At 46.9% G+C, this 15,992-nt stretch overlaps 1 protein-coding gene across 7 annotated transcripts in view; it reads left to right on the top strand.

The window, feature by feature from the left end:
• The window catches only part of RALGDS (ral guanine nucleotide dissociation stimulator), a 92,615-nt gene that overhangs the window by 64,334 nt on the left and 12,289 nt on the right, over positions 1 to 15,992 (top strand). For all 7 annotated transcript variants that reach the window (XM_083485541.1, XM_083485539.1, XM_083485540.1 and 4 more), the window contains exons 2-9: positions 7,007 to 7,117; positions 8,064 to 8,257; positions 9,244 to 9,318; positions 9,975 to 10,168; positions 11,042 to 11,163; positions 11,950 to 12,165; positions 12,976 to 13,079; positions 13,865 to 13,949. In XM_083485541.1, the coding sequence (XP_083341667.1) occupies positions 7,007 to 7,117; positions 8,064 to 8,257; positions 9,244 to 9,318; positions 9,975 to 10,168; positions 11,042 to 11,163; positions 11,950 to 12,165; positions 12,976 to 13,079; positions 13,865 to 13,949 (1,101 nt within the window). The remainder of the gene's footprint in view (positions 1 to 7,006; positions 7,118 to 8,063; positions 8,258 to 9,243; positions 9,319 to 9,974; positions 10,169 to 11,041; positions 11,164 to 11,949; positions 12,166 to 12,975; positions 13,080 to 13,864; positions 13,950 to 15,992) is intronic.

Below are 15,992 nucleotides of genomic sequence, written 5' to 3'. Positions count from 1 at the left end.
TTAAGTCAAAATGGAGACAGCGACTTATTAGGGAGCATGTTCCTGTCTCAGACCTCTGGAGTGCACTGTATTGTGAAGTCATGGGTGATTTGAATCTATAACTTTTGGAATGCAGTCAGTTTAGACCAATGTGATTTGTTTACACAGTGTGGCTACACAGGAAGCTTATTCAGATTTTGTTCTGGAACATGTAAAACCATTCAGAGATATTCAAGCTGTATCACAAAACCTTAGTTGTCTTTTCCCCCTCTACAGTCTGTATTGGAGAGAGGGAGGGAGAGGGTCAATAAACACAATGAGCTTCCCTTAGTGACGACTTCATTTTGGTAACTGGGACCTGACCCAAAGGGACTGGCATTTGTCCAGAGGGTGGGGCCTGGCTTGTTGATTCAGCTTGACACCCACCCACCCACCCCAGATGTCTGATCACGTGTCTGTTTGTTTTTCCCTTTCCTGAACATACAAAGGCAGATTGCTGATCTGAGTTAGAAAAACAAGAGGCAAGATGGTCTAAGGGTTAGAGCAGAGCTTTCCAAACTGTGTGTCACGACATGTTAGTGTTTTGGCTTCAGTGTGTAGGTGTGTCACATAAATGCTCCCCATGCTCCTCCCGGGGCTAGAAAGGGATTAGTTTCAACCTCCGGTTTGCTAGTAAAACTGAATTACTGTGTCACGAAATGATGCATGTCTAAAAAGTATGCCACCAACACGAAAAGTTTGGAAAGCTCTGGGTTAGAGGTTCAGACCTGTATGTGGGAAAGCCGGGTTCAGATCTGCCCTGCTCAGCTGTGAAGTTCACTGAGTGACCTTTGACTGGTTACCACCTCTCTCTCTCTCTCTCTCTCTCTCTCTCTCTCTCTCTCTCTCTCCCCCTTTGACTGGTTACCACCTCTCTCTCTCTCTCTCTCTCACACACACACACACACACACACACACACAAACCTACCTCACAGTGTTTTTGTGGGGGTAGAAATGAAGAACCATGGATGCCACCTGACTCTGTTTAGAGGAAAGGTGGGATACAAATGGAATACAGTGGTACCTCGAGTTATAGACACTTCAAGTTACAGACGCTTCAGGTTACAGACTCCGCTAACCCAGAAATAGTGCCTCAGGTTAAGAACTTTGCTTCAGGATGAGAACAGAAATTGTGCAGTGGCTGCACAGCGGCAGTGAGAGGCCCCATTAGCTAAAGTGGTACCTCAGGTTAAGAACAATTTCAGGTTAAGAATGGACCTCCAGAACGAATTAAGTTCTTAACCCAAGGTACCACTGTAATAAACTAGAAGTGCCCCATGACGGTTTTTGAAGCCAGCAAGAATTCCCTTTCGTCTCCTTCATGTCTGTGTCCCATGGAGATTTACGGCCTCCATGATGGACATTCTCACACAGTTGGTGAAATGAGGGTTGCACAAGCAGCCTGCAGGTGTCTTCCTTCCTTCCTTCCTTCCTTCCTTCCTTCCTTCCTTCCTTCCTTCCTTCCTTCCTTGTATTTACAGACCACCTTTCTTTCAAGGAGCTCAAAGTGGTGCACATAGTTCTCCTCCTCTTCATTTAATCCTTATAACAACCCTGTGAGGTTGGTCAGCCTGAGAGTGAGTGACTGGCCCAAGGTGAGCTGCCTGGCCGAGTGGGGATTTGAACCCTGGTTTCCAGGTCCTAGTCACACACACTAGCCACTGTACCAAACTGTTGACGCCAGTGATGAACCCGTGAGATGCTCTGATTTATTGTACCTGCAGCCTTGAGATGTTGGCTTATGCTGGGCATTTTTACCACCCTTGACAGCGGGCAAATCCTGGGTTTCTGATGTCAAGAGGGGGAAATGATTGAGGCAAGAGCAGGTTTCATTTTAAGGAGTAAAAGATGATGTGATGAGTTGAGAGAGTTTGAGAGAGATAGAGACCATTTCCCATCTGCCAACTCATCTGCGTTCTGCAGCTTGTGAGTCAGATTTTGTGTGGTCTCTTGTTTCTCTCGGTTACTCATACTGTATTCCAAATCTTCAGTTCACTCCTCCAGATTTCCACATCAATTTGCGGTATTATTTTTAAAAGTCCTCATTAAAACCCAGCAGCGTTTTTATGAAAATTACTTCTACTGTACACATTTTTGTATGCAATTTTCTTCTGAATACAGACAATTTTGCAAAGCTTCATTTCTTTTCTTTTCTTTTCTTTTTTTTTGCATTTATATTCCACAACTCCCCCCGCTGCCGCTGCCACCCCCAGGAGCGCAAGGTGGTTTATACAGTTCTTCACATCTCCATTTTACCCTCACAACAACTTTGTGAGGTAGGTTAGGCTCATAGTGATTAACTGGCCCAAGGTCATAGGATCATAGAATTGTAACCCTGAGAATAATCATTCAAGTCCAACTCCCTGCAATGCAGGAATATGCAGCTGTCCGATATGGGGATCAAACTTGCAACCTTGGTGTTATCAGCACCACACTCTAGGCATAGGAGACCTTCAGCCCTCCAGATGTTTTGGACTGCAATTCCCATCATCCCTGACATCTGGTCCTATTAGCTAAAGATTGTGGGAGTTGTAGGCCAAAACATCTGGAGGGCTGAAGGTTGCCTATGCCTGCTCTAACCAACTGGGCTATATTCACCCAATGAAATTCATGGCTGAGTGGGAATTTCAATCCTGGCCTCCTAGGTCCTAGTCTGGCATGCTAACCACACTCTTGGGTTTTTTTTAAATCAGGCTTTACATTTCAATTTTTACCTGTTTGGGATTTGTCATTAAGTATCTTTGACTTTTTAAATATATATAAAGTGACTCCGCAAACGCTGCTGTGTTTCTATCATATTGTCATTTGATAAGAGGATATGGTCTGGACCCGGCTCAAGCTGACACCTGCTTTTGTGCCTTCCCTAGAGGATAAGGGTTTTGTTATTGTTTTTTGTTTGCCTTAAAAGAAAGGTTTGTGTGTTTTCTGTCTTGGCTTTCCAGGAAACTGCCCACCATTCCCGTGGTTTTGGCTTCCTTCAACCTTCCTCCTCCTCCTCTGTCAAACAGCGCTCAGGGAACAGTTTTGTAACTTTCCCTGCTGTGGGGCTGATTCTTTTGCCACAGATGCATACACAGTTCCTCCTCACGAGGTCTCCACCCCTCTTGTCAAGGGGCCATTTTTACTTCACCACTATCACCTTCAAGGACCTAGTTGAGCTCATATAGCCCTTTCCTGCCCAAGGCATGAATGTTTATGTTGTTTGAGAGATGCTGGCACCTGGGGCACTTCTGAGCATGGGCAGAGTTCCTCCCTTAGGGAAACATTTTCTTACTCCCACCTCTAAAGACATGAGGGTGGAGTGTGCAAACACTGAGTTCATTATTAGGGAACAAACATTTTTTAGTAATTGAGTGGCCCTGTGGGGTCTTTCCCACTCTTAAGGCTGTAGCTCAGTGGTACAGCATCAGCTTTGCAAACTTTTCATGTTGGGTTCAGGTTGGTAGCCGTGTTGATCTGTTTTAGTTGGGCAGGGGGGAATGTCCAGTAGCACCTTAGGGACCAACTAAGTTTGTTCTGGGTATAAGCTTTCTTGTGTACTTCTTCAGAGGCTTCAGTATCTGAAGAAGTGTGCACGCACACAAAAACTTATACTGAGAACAAACTTGGTCTCTAAGGTGCTACTGGACATTTTTTTATTTTTCATGTTGGGGACACACTTTTTAGACATGCTTCATTTCACAACACAGCAATTCAGTTTTACTAGCAAACTGGAGGATAAACTAACCCCTTTCCAGCCCTGGGGGTAGCGCAGGGAGCGTTCCCACGACACACCTACACACTGCAGCCAACACTCTTAACATGTCGTGACACACAGTTTGGAAAGCTCTGCCGTAGAGAGCCACTGCCAGTCAATACTGAGGTGGACCAGGTGGTCTGAGTCGGTTGAAGGCAGTTTCCAATTTCCCACTCCCCAAAATCGCATCATCTATAAACTGGAGAAATAACACTGGAAAAGTCCATGCACACATACTTTCCCAGTTTTATGTTCTGTTGAGGCATGCATGTACCGTATTTTGCGCCCCATAGGACGCTCCGGCCCATAGGACACACCTAGTTTTTTGGAGGGGAAATAAAGAAAAAAAATTTTATTTCCCCCCCAGGTGCGTGGCTGGAAGAACCAGGTCGGGGAACAGTGGGAAGGCACGCTCTGCCTCCCCGCTGTCCCCCGAGCTTATGGGGCTGGCGATGGGGAGAAGTGCGCTGATCCCGGGACTGCAGGCAGCTCTCCGCCGCCATCCAGAGCGGGGCGGGTGCGCACCGACCCCTCTCGCTCTCCAGGTTTCAGCGAAAGCCTGCATTCGCCCCATAGGATGCACACACATTTCCCCTTCATTTTTTAGAGGGGAAAAAGTGTGTCCTATAGGGCGAAAAATACGGTAAATCATGCAGGAGGAGGGAAAGAATGGAGCATCCTGGAAGAGGGTGCGCTGTCTGGCTGGCACCCTGAACGTGAGCTCTCAATGCTGCAACTATTTGTTGCATATTCCACTTCTGTGCTGTGATTTCTTCTTCTAAATTTACAAAAACTAAGCATAACACTTAAGTTTGTACGAATACATCAAATATAAAGACAGAGTGGGAGTGACAGTTTGATTACATTTAATAGCATTCATATAAGAAAGGATATTGTTTGATATATTTGACATAACCATTAAGATATTTATTCAAAAAGTTTGCTGATTATCTGTTAAGCGTGAGGTTTTATAGTGGAAAGAGAACAAATTTCTTATTGTGGGGGGAGTCATATAGTTCTCATAATAAACAGCTATAACTATATGTCTATAAACAAAGCACTGAAAAAATATAACAATCTTATCATTCCACTAATTTATAAAGTCACTTTTTCCAGTGCACTTAATATCTCATGTGTTTTGCTGCTTTCTAAAAGGTTATGTAAACTTTGTAAGATGTGCAGCTTCCTGTTGTCGTTGTTGTCGTTTAAAAATGCCATTTGATTGTTTTCCAGTTATTTTGCAGTGATTTTTGTAGGCATAAACTTGTGGTGATTGGTAAACTTAGATCAAGTTTTAGATTACGTTCTTAATAACAATAGCAAGCTTTGATGCCGAATTGTGACAGTTCTGTTTCCAAAATGGAGCAAGGAAGAAATATGAGGAAGGTGTGTGGCATGCTCTGGGGAAATCTCAAGGCTTGCAGAAGTACAATAACATACCTTGAGGGAAACCCCCTCACACACAAAAACAGCCCAATGAGAACTGAGCATTCTCGGTAACCACAAAATGCTGTTTGTCCGAGGGGAAGGGGACACCAAGAAAATTGAGTGGTGAGTAAAGGTAGAACAAAGTATCCAGGAAAAGAGCATGGTTGATTAGTTAGAAATCTATCTGAACAGAAACAATTCACACAGCAACAGTTTATTGTAACCCTTGCTTTTGTGACATGTAACCCCAACCCCTGTTAAGTGGCAGTACACTATTCGCAACCAGCTTCCACAAATGAAAAGCCTCTGTGCGATACTTCTTTGCAGCCTGGCATATTGAGAACATGCGAATGATTTTTTTATTTTTATTTTTTTTAATTGTAATGAAATTTATACACTGCTTGATGGTAAAAAAAAAATCATCATCATCACTGAAACAGTTTACCAGAAAAAGATAGAACAATAAAATTACCAATTAGCAACAAAAATGTAAGACCTCTCCTGGTATGCCCCACGGAGGACCTTAAGGTCCATATATAGCAACACCCTAGAGGTCCCGGGCCCTAAGGAAGTTAGATTGGCTTCAACCAGAGCCAGGGCCTTTTCAACACTGGCTCCGGCCTGGTGGAACGCTCTGTCTCTTGAGACCAGGGCCCTGCGGGATCTGATCTCTTTCCACAGGGCCTGTAAGGCAGAGTTGTTCCACCTGGCCTTTGGCTCAGAATCAGTTTGATTCCCTCCCCCTTTTTATTTTTTCTTTCTCCTCCTATGATGAGATTGCTCCCTAATTGTTTTATTATTGTATCTTAATCTTTTAAATTGTATTTTAATCAACTTGTTTTTATTATTGGTTGTTAGCCACCCTGAGCCCGGTCTTGGCTGGGGAGGGCGGGGTATAAATAAAAAATTATTATTATTATTATTATTATTATTATTATTATTATTATTATTATGACTTCTTAAACATTAAAATAACAATAACCTAAAACAGTATCCGAAGAAAGCTCATACCTAGAAAGCTTTTACTTAGTTCGTCTTTAAGGTGCTACTGGAACATCTTTCAATATATATATTTTTTATCTTTCATCATTGTTATTTACTAAAAACAGGTTGAAACTTGTTTCTGCTTCCTAAATATGTGGATAGGCTCATCTAAACAAAGGTGTTTTAAGCAGGTGCCAGAAAGAGTACAGTGAAGGCACTTGCCTGATGTCAATAGGCAGGGAGTTCCAAAGTGTATTTTTCCCCCCAGTGCATGAACTCAGACACTTATCTGTTAAAAGGGCATTTAGTGGTGCCTACCACAGTTTTCTTAGATTTCCAAATGTTCTCCCAATCCCCCCCCCCCCAGCTCTGTCCTGGTTTGAGATTCAATGGCAGTGAATAGATTTAAAACTTTAAAAAATGTGGGCATGTCAAAAGCCACAGCCCCCAAACTGCAGGATTTTTTGGGCAGTATTTCAAAATAAGGGACATCTACCATGTTCTGTGGAGCTCTTGTGATCTGGACGTTCTCTTGAAATATGGCCACCTTTTGGCTGGGGAGCCTTGAGATGGAGAAAACAGCTAATCCAGGCATAGGCAAATTCCGGCCCTCCAGATGTTTGGGACTACAATTCCCATCATCCCTAGAAAACAAGACCAGTGGTCAGGGATGATGAGAATTGTAGTCCCAAACATCTGGAGGGCCAGAGTTTGCCTGTGCCTGAGCTAATCCCTTTTGGGCTGCCATTTTGTACCCATGAAGCTGACAAAAACAGTGCATATGTTTTATTTAATAGGCCCACTTGCCCATCTCTTTCTGTTTCTTTGATCCCTTTGCAGAGCTCCACTCAGGAGATCGGAGAAGAGGTGGAAGATGGCGTGATCTATAGCATTTCGCTCCGGAAAGTCCAGCTCCACCACACAGCCAACAAGGGGCAGCGATGGCTGGGGGTAAGTGAAGGCTTCCATCCTTTCGCAAGAACAGACAGGGCACTGTGGCCGAAAGTGACTTTTTTATGAGCTTGCAGGTCACTAGTTGTGATGTCACCTCAGAACCTGTGCAACTTTCTGTCTCTGGTGTGGAGGCAACTAAAGTCGCCAGCCTTACAGGGCTGTTCTGAGTGTTTGACCAGTGGAACAGGGCTGTCCTTTGCTAGAGGCATGTAAGCAGAGGCCTTGCCTCTCAGGTAATACATGGAAGTTGGACCTGATATGCACTTACTCCTAGTGATGTTACCCGGTGCAACATTTGGAGGGGTAATGTCTCCCCCCCCCCACCTTCACAGCTCAATAATAATAATAATAATAATAAATTTTTATTTATACCCCGCCCTCCCCAGCCAAGACCAGGCTCAGGGCGGCTAACAACCAATAATAAAAACAAGTTGATTAAAATACAATTTAAAAAGATTAAAATACAACATGAAAACATTAGGATGCAGCCTCTTCACAGGAGGAGAAAGGAAAAAGAAAGAGGGGGAGGGAATCAAACTGATTCTAAGCCAAAGGCCAGGTGGAACAACTCTGTCTTACAGGCCCTGCGGAAAGAAATCAGATCCCGCAGGGCCCTGGTCTCATGAGACAGAGCGTTCCACCAGGCTGGAGCCAGTGTTGAAAAGGCCCTGGGTCTGGTTGAGGCTAATCTAACTTCCTTAGGGCCCGGGACCTCTAGGGTGTTGCTATATATGGACCTTAAGGTCCTCCGTGGGGCATACCAGGAGAGGCGGTCCCGTAGGTACGAGGGTCCTAGGCCGTGAAGGGCTTTAAAGGTCAAAACCAGCACCTTAAATCTGACCCTGTACTCCACCGGGAGCCAGTGCAGCTGGAAAAGCACTAGAACGGCTTCCACAACTCCCCTTGAAGCAGCGGCTCATGTAATTCTCTGTCCCTTTCACAGTTTGAGAACGAGTCGGCCTTAAACCTGTACGAGACTTGTAAGGTGCGGACCATCAAAGCTGGGACCCTGGAGAAGCTGGTGCAATACCTCGTCTCTGCATTCAAAGGCAATGATTCCACCTACGTCACCATCTTCCTCTGTACATACCGTGCCTTTGCCACGACCAAGCAGGTCCTGGACCTCCTTCTGAACAGGTAATCTTCTGCCTTCTCTCTCCTTGTGGGGCTCTGTCGGGTAAGACACCAGTTCCTGAGTCCAAACTGCTGTCGGGAAGAGCAGTTAGTGGTGTAGCATGGTAGTCGCTGTGGACTCCTCCAGATACTTGAAAGATCTCCTCTACTACAGTGTGGCATAGGGGTTAGAGTGTCAGCCTAGGACCTTGGGGAGTCCAAATTCCTATGGAGTCATGAAGCTCAATGGAGTGGCCTTGGGCCAGTCACTCACTCTCAGCCCAATCTACTTCGCAGGGGTGTTGTGAGGGTAAAATAGGAAGGTGGTTGTACCATGTACACCACCTTGTGCTTCTTGGAGGAAATTGTGAGTTATAAATGCAATAATAGTAATACCCAGCCAATCACTGCATTCTGCAGGAGAAGGCATTCTGCAGATGCCATCCTACCAGAAGGCCTGTCCATCAAAATTAGGCCATTAGTGGGGTGACACTGAGCCTTTGGAACCCCATTTCATTGCACATCAGACAAGTGCCTTCCCTACTTTCTTTTCAGCACCTGCTGACGATGAAAGCCTTCCAAAATCTTGAACCCCACTGGATTGATTTTTATGGATGAGCCATGGTTTTAAACCATTTTTATATTCATAATTGCTTTTTTGGTAAATCACTTCTGGATGAGGAGGAGCAATTCACCGGTGAAATAAACAGTGATTGATAAAAATGGCAATTATTACCTCAGAAAGGTTATTCTGAAAGCCCCGTACAAAATCCACCACGGATGCGGATGAGAATCTTTATTCTTTTTTTACCCAGTGCAATGTTGTTTTATTCTAAATGGCTTTGTGAGACAGCTCATGGGGGGTGATTCATAAATGAAAAATGAAACGATAATACAATTTCCATCACGCCTGACCATGCTGGTAGTCGGAACTGTTTTGGGGGCAAGTAATCCCTGAAACGCATGTGTGTGCATCCCAAAGCTTTGATTGGCTTTCCCTGGTCCTCTAGATATGGCAAACTGCACCTCCAGGTCAACGGAGACCACCCCAGGCATGCAGTGGACGAGAGGCTGGAGCTGAAAAAGTAAGTGTCTGGCCTGTGAGTGATGGCACAGGGGGTAATCAAGGTAGTACTCCCCAGACGTCATTGGACCTCAACTCCCATCATTCCTTCACTGTTGAACAAACTAGTAGGGGATGATGGGAGTTGTAGTCCAACAACACCTGGAGGCTACCATCTTAGATACCTTAGCAGGGATGGAGTGCTGGGCAACTTCCTCAGATTTCTAACCAGCATGGCAATATTTTGTGTGCGTGCAAGAGAGACACAGTAAAAGATTCAGAAGTGGTTTACCCCAGGACAGGGGTGAGGAACCCTTCTTCAGCCTGGATTCTGTGCATGGAAGTGGGGGTGAGGGATTGGATCCAGCCAGAGGGCCACAGATCCTCAACTTCCCATGCCCCCCCCTGCCGCTGGGGCTGCCCATCTGTCAGTCACCTGATATCACCCCGATGTCAGATGCCCATGTGGACGATCAGCGACCATTGCCTCCTTTGGCTCAGCTGCCTCCGTACATGGGACTTAGTCAAAAGGGGTGGAGCAATTAGGTCCATGGGCCGGAGGATCCCCACCCCTCAAGGTCAACCCCCCCTTTTTGGGTGCAATGCAACCCTCTGAAACGCCCATTGACCTGGCTTGTGGAGGAAGCCCAACTTCTTATTCTTCCTCCTCCTCCTCAGCACCATCTCGTCCATCCTGGGTGCCTGGCTGGATCAGTACTCCGAAGACTTCCGCAAGCCTCCGGACTACGCCTGCCTGAAGCAGCTGATAATTTATGTGCGGCTCAACATCCCAGGCTCAGACCTGGAGCGGAGAGCCCGCATCCTCTTCACGCAGTTCCAGCAGCAGGAGCGGGCCGAGGTGGAGGCGGAAGGTGAGCAGGGCTTCTCTCTCTCTCTCTTTCTCTCTCTCAGCTTAGCCTACCTCACAGGGTTGTTGTGGAGATAAGATAGCAAACAGGAATGGGTGGGGCAGCCTGCCTGAGCTCCATAGGCAAGAAAGGCCAGGTTAAGATTAAGCAGCTGCATTCCAGTGCATTGGCCGGTCGTTCCACATACCCCAGGGCCGCTAACTCTGACTGGCAGCAGCTCTGCTAGGTCACAGGCAGGCAGAGAGGGTTCTCCCCCACCACCACCCGCAACTCCATTTATCTGGATATCCCGAGGACTGGACTTGGAGCCTTGCAGATGCAAGACTTTTGCCCTACAGCTGAGCGATGGCCCCCTTCCATCATACAGGCCAAACTTCACCAACCTGGTGCCCTCCAGAGATTTTGGGCTACAGCTACAGTCCAAAATGGCCATTGGTGGTTGGGGTGGGTGGGACATGTGCAGACAACCCTTGATTTGTGCAGGGGTTGCATTCCAGGACATCATGGAGCACACATAAGCTTGTTATGCCCCCAATTGGCTGGTCCAAAAATGGCCCGTGCATGCATAGTCACATGTTCTTTGAACACATACAAAATCAGGGGTGCCTATAGTCTCTAGTCTGACTGGCAGCAGCTGCCTCCAGGCCTCCAGCTTTGGAGATGGTCTCAGCCTGACTCCACGAGACCCTTTTAGCTGGAGATGCCAAGGATTGAATTCTTCCTGCGAAGGGTGTTCTCTGCCACTTCCTTTTATAGCCCCTCTGATCTGTGCTTAGATTGGGCTGGGGGTCGGGGAGCGATGGCAGGTGCCCTGTCCTCTGCTGGCCTTCCTGCCAGTTGCTCCATGCCTTGACTCTGTCCCCTTGTCTCTCCCAGCTGTGGACCATGCCAGCTGCACCCTGCGGCTAGAAGAGGAGAATGGGCTAGGAGAAGGCAAGCTAGATTTCCTCTCTTTCTCGCCAGAGATGGTGGCCGAACAATTCACACTAATGGATGCCGTGAGTGTCTGATTCAGCCCGGGCGTGCTTTCTGTGACAATCCCCACCCCCACCCGCTCTCGTACATAAGATATTACTCTGAGTTAGATTGCTGCATGGGGCTGGCCTTGAAGACTTTTTTTGGAAACTGCAACTAACCCAGAGTTCAGCAGCCAGATTTCCCACTAGGACTAGATGGAATGAGCATATGACATGGATGCCGACCTGGCTGCGCTGGCTATCAGTTTCTTCCAGTTTCAATTCAGTTTTGGCTCATAAAGCCTTAGGCAACTTAGCCATGCCTCTGGGTACCAGTCGCAGGAAACCGCAGGAGGGGAGAATGCTGTTGTGCTCAGGTCACCCTTGTGGACATCTGGCTAGTCGCTGTGCAAAAAAGATGCTAGACAAGATGCATCCAGCAGGATGTTCTGATGTGCTTATGTTCCTCCTCCTCCAAAACCCTTGGAAAGGGCATTAAATTTCTAAATACAGTCATACTTCAGGTTACAGACGCTTCAGGTTGTGCGTTTTCTGGTTGCACACCGTGCCGAACCTGGAAGTACTGGAACTGCTTACTGCCGGGTTTCGACGCGTGCACAGACCCACTAAATCACGCTTTGTGCATGCACAGAAGCGCCAAATCGCAACCCACACATGCGCAGACGTGGCGCTGCAGGTTGCGAACATGCCTCCTGCACGGATCACGTTCGCAACCCGAGCCTCCACTGTAAATGAATGACAACTTGCCCTCTTCAAGCCACCATCCTTGCTTTTCCTGATCCTTGTCTTAATGCCTCTCTGTTGCAGGAGCTTTTCAAAAAGGTGGTTCCCTATCACTGCCTTGGCTGCATCTGGTCCCAGCGGGACAAGAAAGGCAAGGAGCACTTGGCCCCCACCATCCGGGCGACCGTCTCCCAGTTTAACCGTGTCACCAACTGCATCATTTCAACTTGCCTTGGGGATCGGGCCCTGAAGCCACAGCAAAGAGCCAAGGTGGTGGACCACTGGATTCAAGTAGCTCGGGTAGGTTGCTTGGCTGTAGACCCCTCCAAAAAAATAAATAAATAGTATTGTGGTTTGCGATGGGACTCAATCCAAAGTATGTTTTGGAATGGGGCATTTCAAGAACATGGGTGGGTTTTTTTTTGGGGGGGGTGTTTCTTTTCAATCAAGTTTCTAGCCCTCACCACAGAAGACAGTGACTGCCACCAACTTGGGTGGCTTTAAAAGAGGATTAGGCAGATTCGTGGAGGAGAAGGGCTACCATCAGCTACTAGCCTCAATGGCTGTGCTCTGCTTTCACTGCCAAGAGGGAGGATGCCTCTGAACTCCAGTTGCTGGGGATCACAAGCAAGTCCTGCTCTTAGGCTTCTCAACAGGGTACCTAGTTGGCCAGTGTGAGAACAGGATGCTGGACCAGTGGCCTGATCCAGAAGGCTCTGCTTACATTTTTACGATCTTCGCTACTAACACTGCTGTTAAGTGCAGCAAAACTCAACATAGGCAACAAGTTTTTAGTTTGTTGCTTACCTGTAACCGGGGAGTTTTAATTTGCATTTCCTTTTGACTGCAACATTTGGGTCACCTAAATGCAAATCTCTCTCTCTCTCTCTCCCTCTCCCCCCCCCACAAACACACATATGTATATGTATATGCCACAGAACTTAATCCATTCCAGGAAAGTAAGATAGCAGTTCAAATGTAAGGCAGAGGATCCAGGAAACAACTGCCTAACCCTTAACGCACAATAAGGGGTTTTTTTTAACCTCTGCATGTGCATCTCTTCTTTCTAGCTCCTTCTAACGCCCACTGTTTTTCCTTGTGCTCCTCCAGGAATGCCGGATCCTAAAGAACTTCTCTTCACTCCGGGCCATTCTCTCTGCCCTGCAATGCAACGCTGTTCACAGGTTGAAGAAGACATGGGATGAGGTCTCCCGGTGAGTAGGGTATGAAGGAAGAATTTGGGTGCAGGGGAAGAAAGTGCATGCACTGCAGATCCCTCTTGGATGTCAGCACCACCAAGTCTTCCACCTCAGATCTTGCCTCTGCTACACATTCACTGGGCGGTTGCAGGCAAGGCAACTGTTATTTCAAACTCATACCTGCAGCAAAGGGATAATAGCATTGGCTTGCTGCACAGTGTGATTGCTGTTGTAAGGATTTCTGAAATCCATGCATATCGAAGTGCTCCCTGTGAAGCATCTTGAAGCAAATCCACAATACGGTGGTGTCTATAAAAAACAGTGACATGGGAAATATAGGAGGCTGTCTGATACTGAGTTGGAACATAGATCCATCTAGTTCAGTGTTGTCTACACTGACTGGCAGCAGCTCTCTGGAGTGTCACGTTAGGGTTCTTTCCCAGCCCTACTTGGAGATGCCATTGGGGGTTGAACCTGGGACTTTCTGCATGCAGAGCAGGTGCTCTGTAACTGAGCTATGGCCCTTCCTGTAATTGACTAGAGCAATCATGGACTTGTGAAATTGTGGAGTTGGAAGGGACCCCAAAGGTCATCTAGACCAACCCGCTGCAATGCAGTATTGTGTTAGGTAAAAGTGATTTAAAACATTACGTGTATAAAATACAGTTAAAGCAATGGCATATGTAAAAATGTTTTCGAAACCAATATAGATACCAAGTGGGATAGAAATCTCCAGCTTAGAAGACTTGTTGAAAGCAGACGTACGTTGTTTTAGTGATACCCTTGTTCCCTCTTGACAGAGAAAGCTTCCGCACTTTCCACGAGCTGTCAGAAATCTTCTCAGACGAGAACAACCATTCCTTGAGTCGGGAGCTTCTCATTAAGGTAAGATGCCTGCTTTTAAAATACAGTGGTACCTCTGGTTACAGACGCTTCAGGTTACAGACTCCGCTAACCCAGAAATAGTACCTTGGGTTAAGAACTTTACCTCAGGATGAGAACAGAAATCGTGTGGTGGCAACGGAAGGCCCCATTAGCTAAAGTGGTGCCTCAGGTTAAGAACAGACCTCCAGAACGAATTAAGTTCTTAACCTGAGGTACCACTGTACCTGCTAATAATAAAAAGTAAAGAAATCTGCAAGACACATGTGCTTGATCGGTTTGGTCCCACTGATGCTTGAAAGCTTTATTTCATTTGCCCTGGGCAGGAATGTTGTGAAGTGACCGATTGATGAGAACTGTTACCCGTTTTGGGGTGAAGCCAGGTGGAAGATTTTATTGGGTGACAGGCATTCAGGCATTTGGAATATGCTTTTCTTTGTCTACAGCTTTACCCTAAAATCCTCCTATGTGCAGCACTGATTGGTCAGTGTCCGTGATGTTGGCATTTGGCTGTTTGCTTTATACATCCGTTGCCATGGAAGTTGTTAAGTGAGACTCCCACCCTCTTTCCATTACTCATGTCCTTACCTTTGGAGATGTTTTAGTCTGGCAACCACTCCTCAGGGGTTTTTTCCTCCACTAATTAATGGATTAAATACAAAGCAGCTGGATTCTGCAAAGACACAGCAAAATTGTCTCTTAGAGGATCTGAAAGGGTTTTTCTAATGGGGTAGGCCGAAAATCACCACTCACTTCTGTGGTCCATTTATCCTCCATGAAAGTGGAGTGGTTGTGTGATTTCTCCTCTCTGTCTGGCCAGCTTGGAGATAGGTCACAAGCAATGGCGTAACTAGCCGCTCGGGTGTCCGGGGTGGCACACACACCCTGCACCTGGGGGGCAGGGCGAGCCAGGGCAGGGCGCACTGCACAAAGCCTCTCCGCTGCCTCCCCCTCAGCTGTAGGGCAGCTGGGGGAGAGGTGGTGGACAGACGCAAGCCCCACACTACTGTTTTAGGCAGCGAAGAGCCTCAGGTGCCCAAGCCACCACGTCACTCCCAGGAGAGACACATGGCTTGGGCACACTTTAGGCCCCGCTGTAAGTGCCGGCCCCCGCAGTGTGGCGCCCAGTGCCAGCCACATTTAGTTGTGTTTGTTGACTGAACTAAAAAGTTTCGTGAGCCCAATTTTTATTTATTTATTTATTTATCACACGCACCCCAGTGATGACACCCGGGGCGGCCCGCACCCCCCGTACCCCCCCTTCCTACGCCACTGGTCACAAGGTAGATGAGGATTTCTTGGGAGAAATCCCTGGGTTGTTTGAAGTAGATTAGCAAAGATATCAGATAAAAAGACAGTTGTATAAAAAGATTAGCAAAGATACCTGAGTGTCTCAGACTAGGGCCTGGGAGACCAGGGTTCAAATCCTCCCCCCTCAGTCACGAAGCAACCTGAGTGTGACCTTGGGCAAGCTTCAAGGAATAACTCTCAGTAAATAATGGGTGGCTTTTAACTCCCCGGCATAATGCTCAGCAAAATGGATGGCTTTTAACTCCCCGGCATAATGCTCAGCAAAACTCACAATAACTTGGGGCGAACAAATCAGGATGAAGGCTTAAGAAACAGGATGTCTGGAAGTGACCTGAGAACCAGAAACCTTTTGTTGATCTACTGTAAATCCAGAGAGAGATCTTCCCACCCCCCTCTTCTGCTAGGGAATGGGTCATGCCTCCTTTAATGCTGTTGCGGCAATCCGGGCAGAGACAGCTGTTTTTAGATTCTTCTCTGCTTGGCTTGGGCACCTCCTGGACTCCCTGTGAGGATGATGAGGGTGAGAGATAAGTACCAGGGAAGAGAATATCATAGAGTCGTAAAGTTGGGAGGGACCACGAGAGTCTTCTAGTCCAACCCCCTGCAATGCAGCAATCTTTTGCGCAATGTGCAGCTCGTACCCGTGATCCTCAGATTAAGAGTTATCACCTGGTTCTCTACTGATTGAGTCATTCCAGAGGGATTCCCTCTTCTTATCAGCAAACTGCAATCAAA

This window comes from Podarcis liolepis, assembly GCF_965112155.1.
Source record: "Podarcis liolepis genome assembly, chromosome: Z".
NCBI classification, from domain to species: Eukaryota; Metazoa; Chordata; class Lepidosauria; order Squamata; family Lacertidae; genus Podarcis; species Podarcis liolepis.
This window is presented reverse-complemented; position numbering and strand designations above follow the sequence as displayed.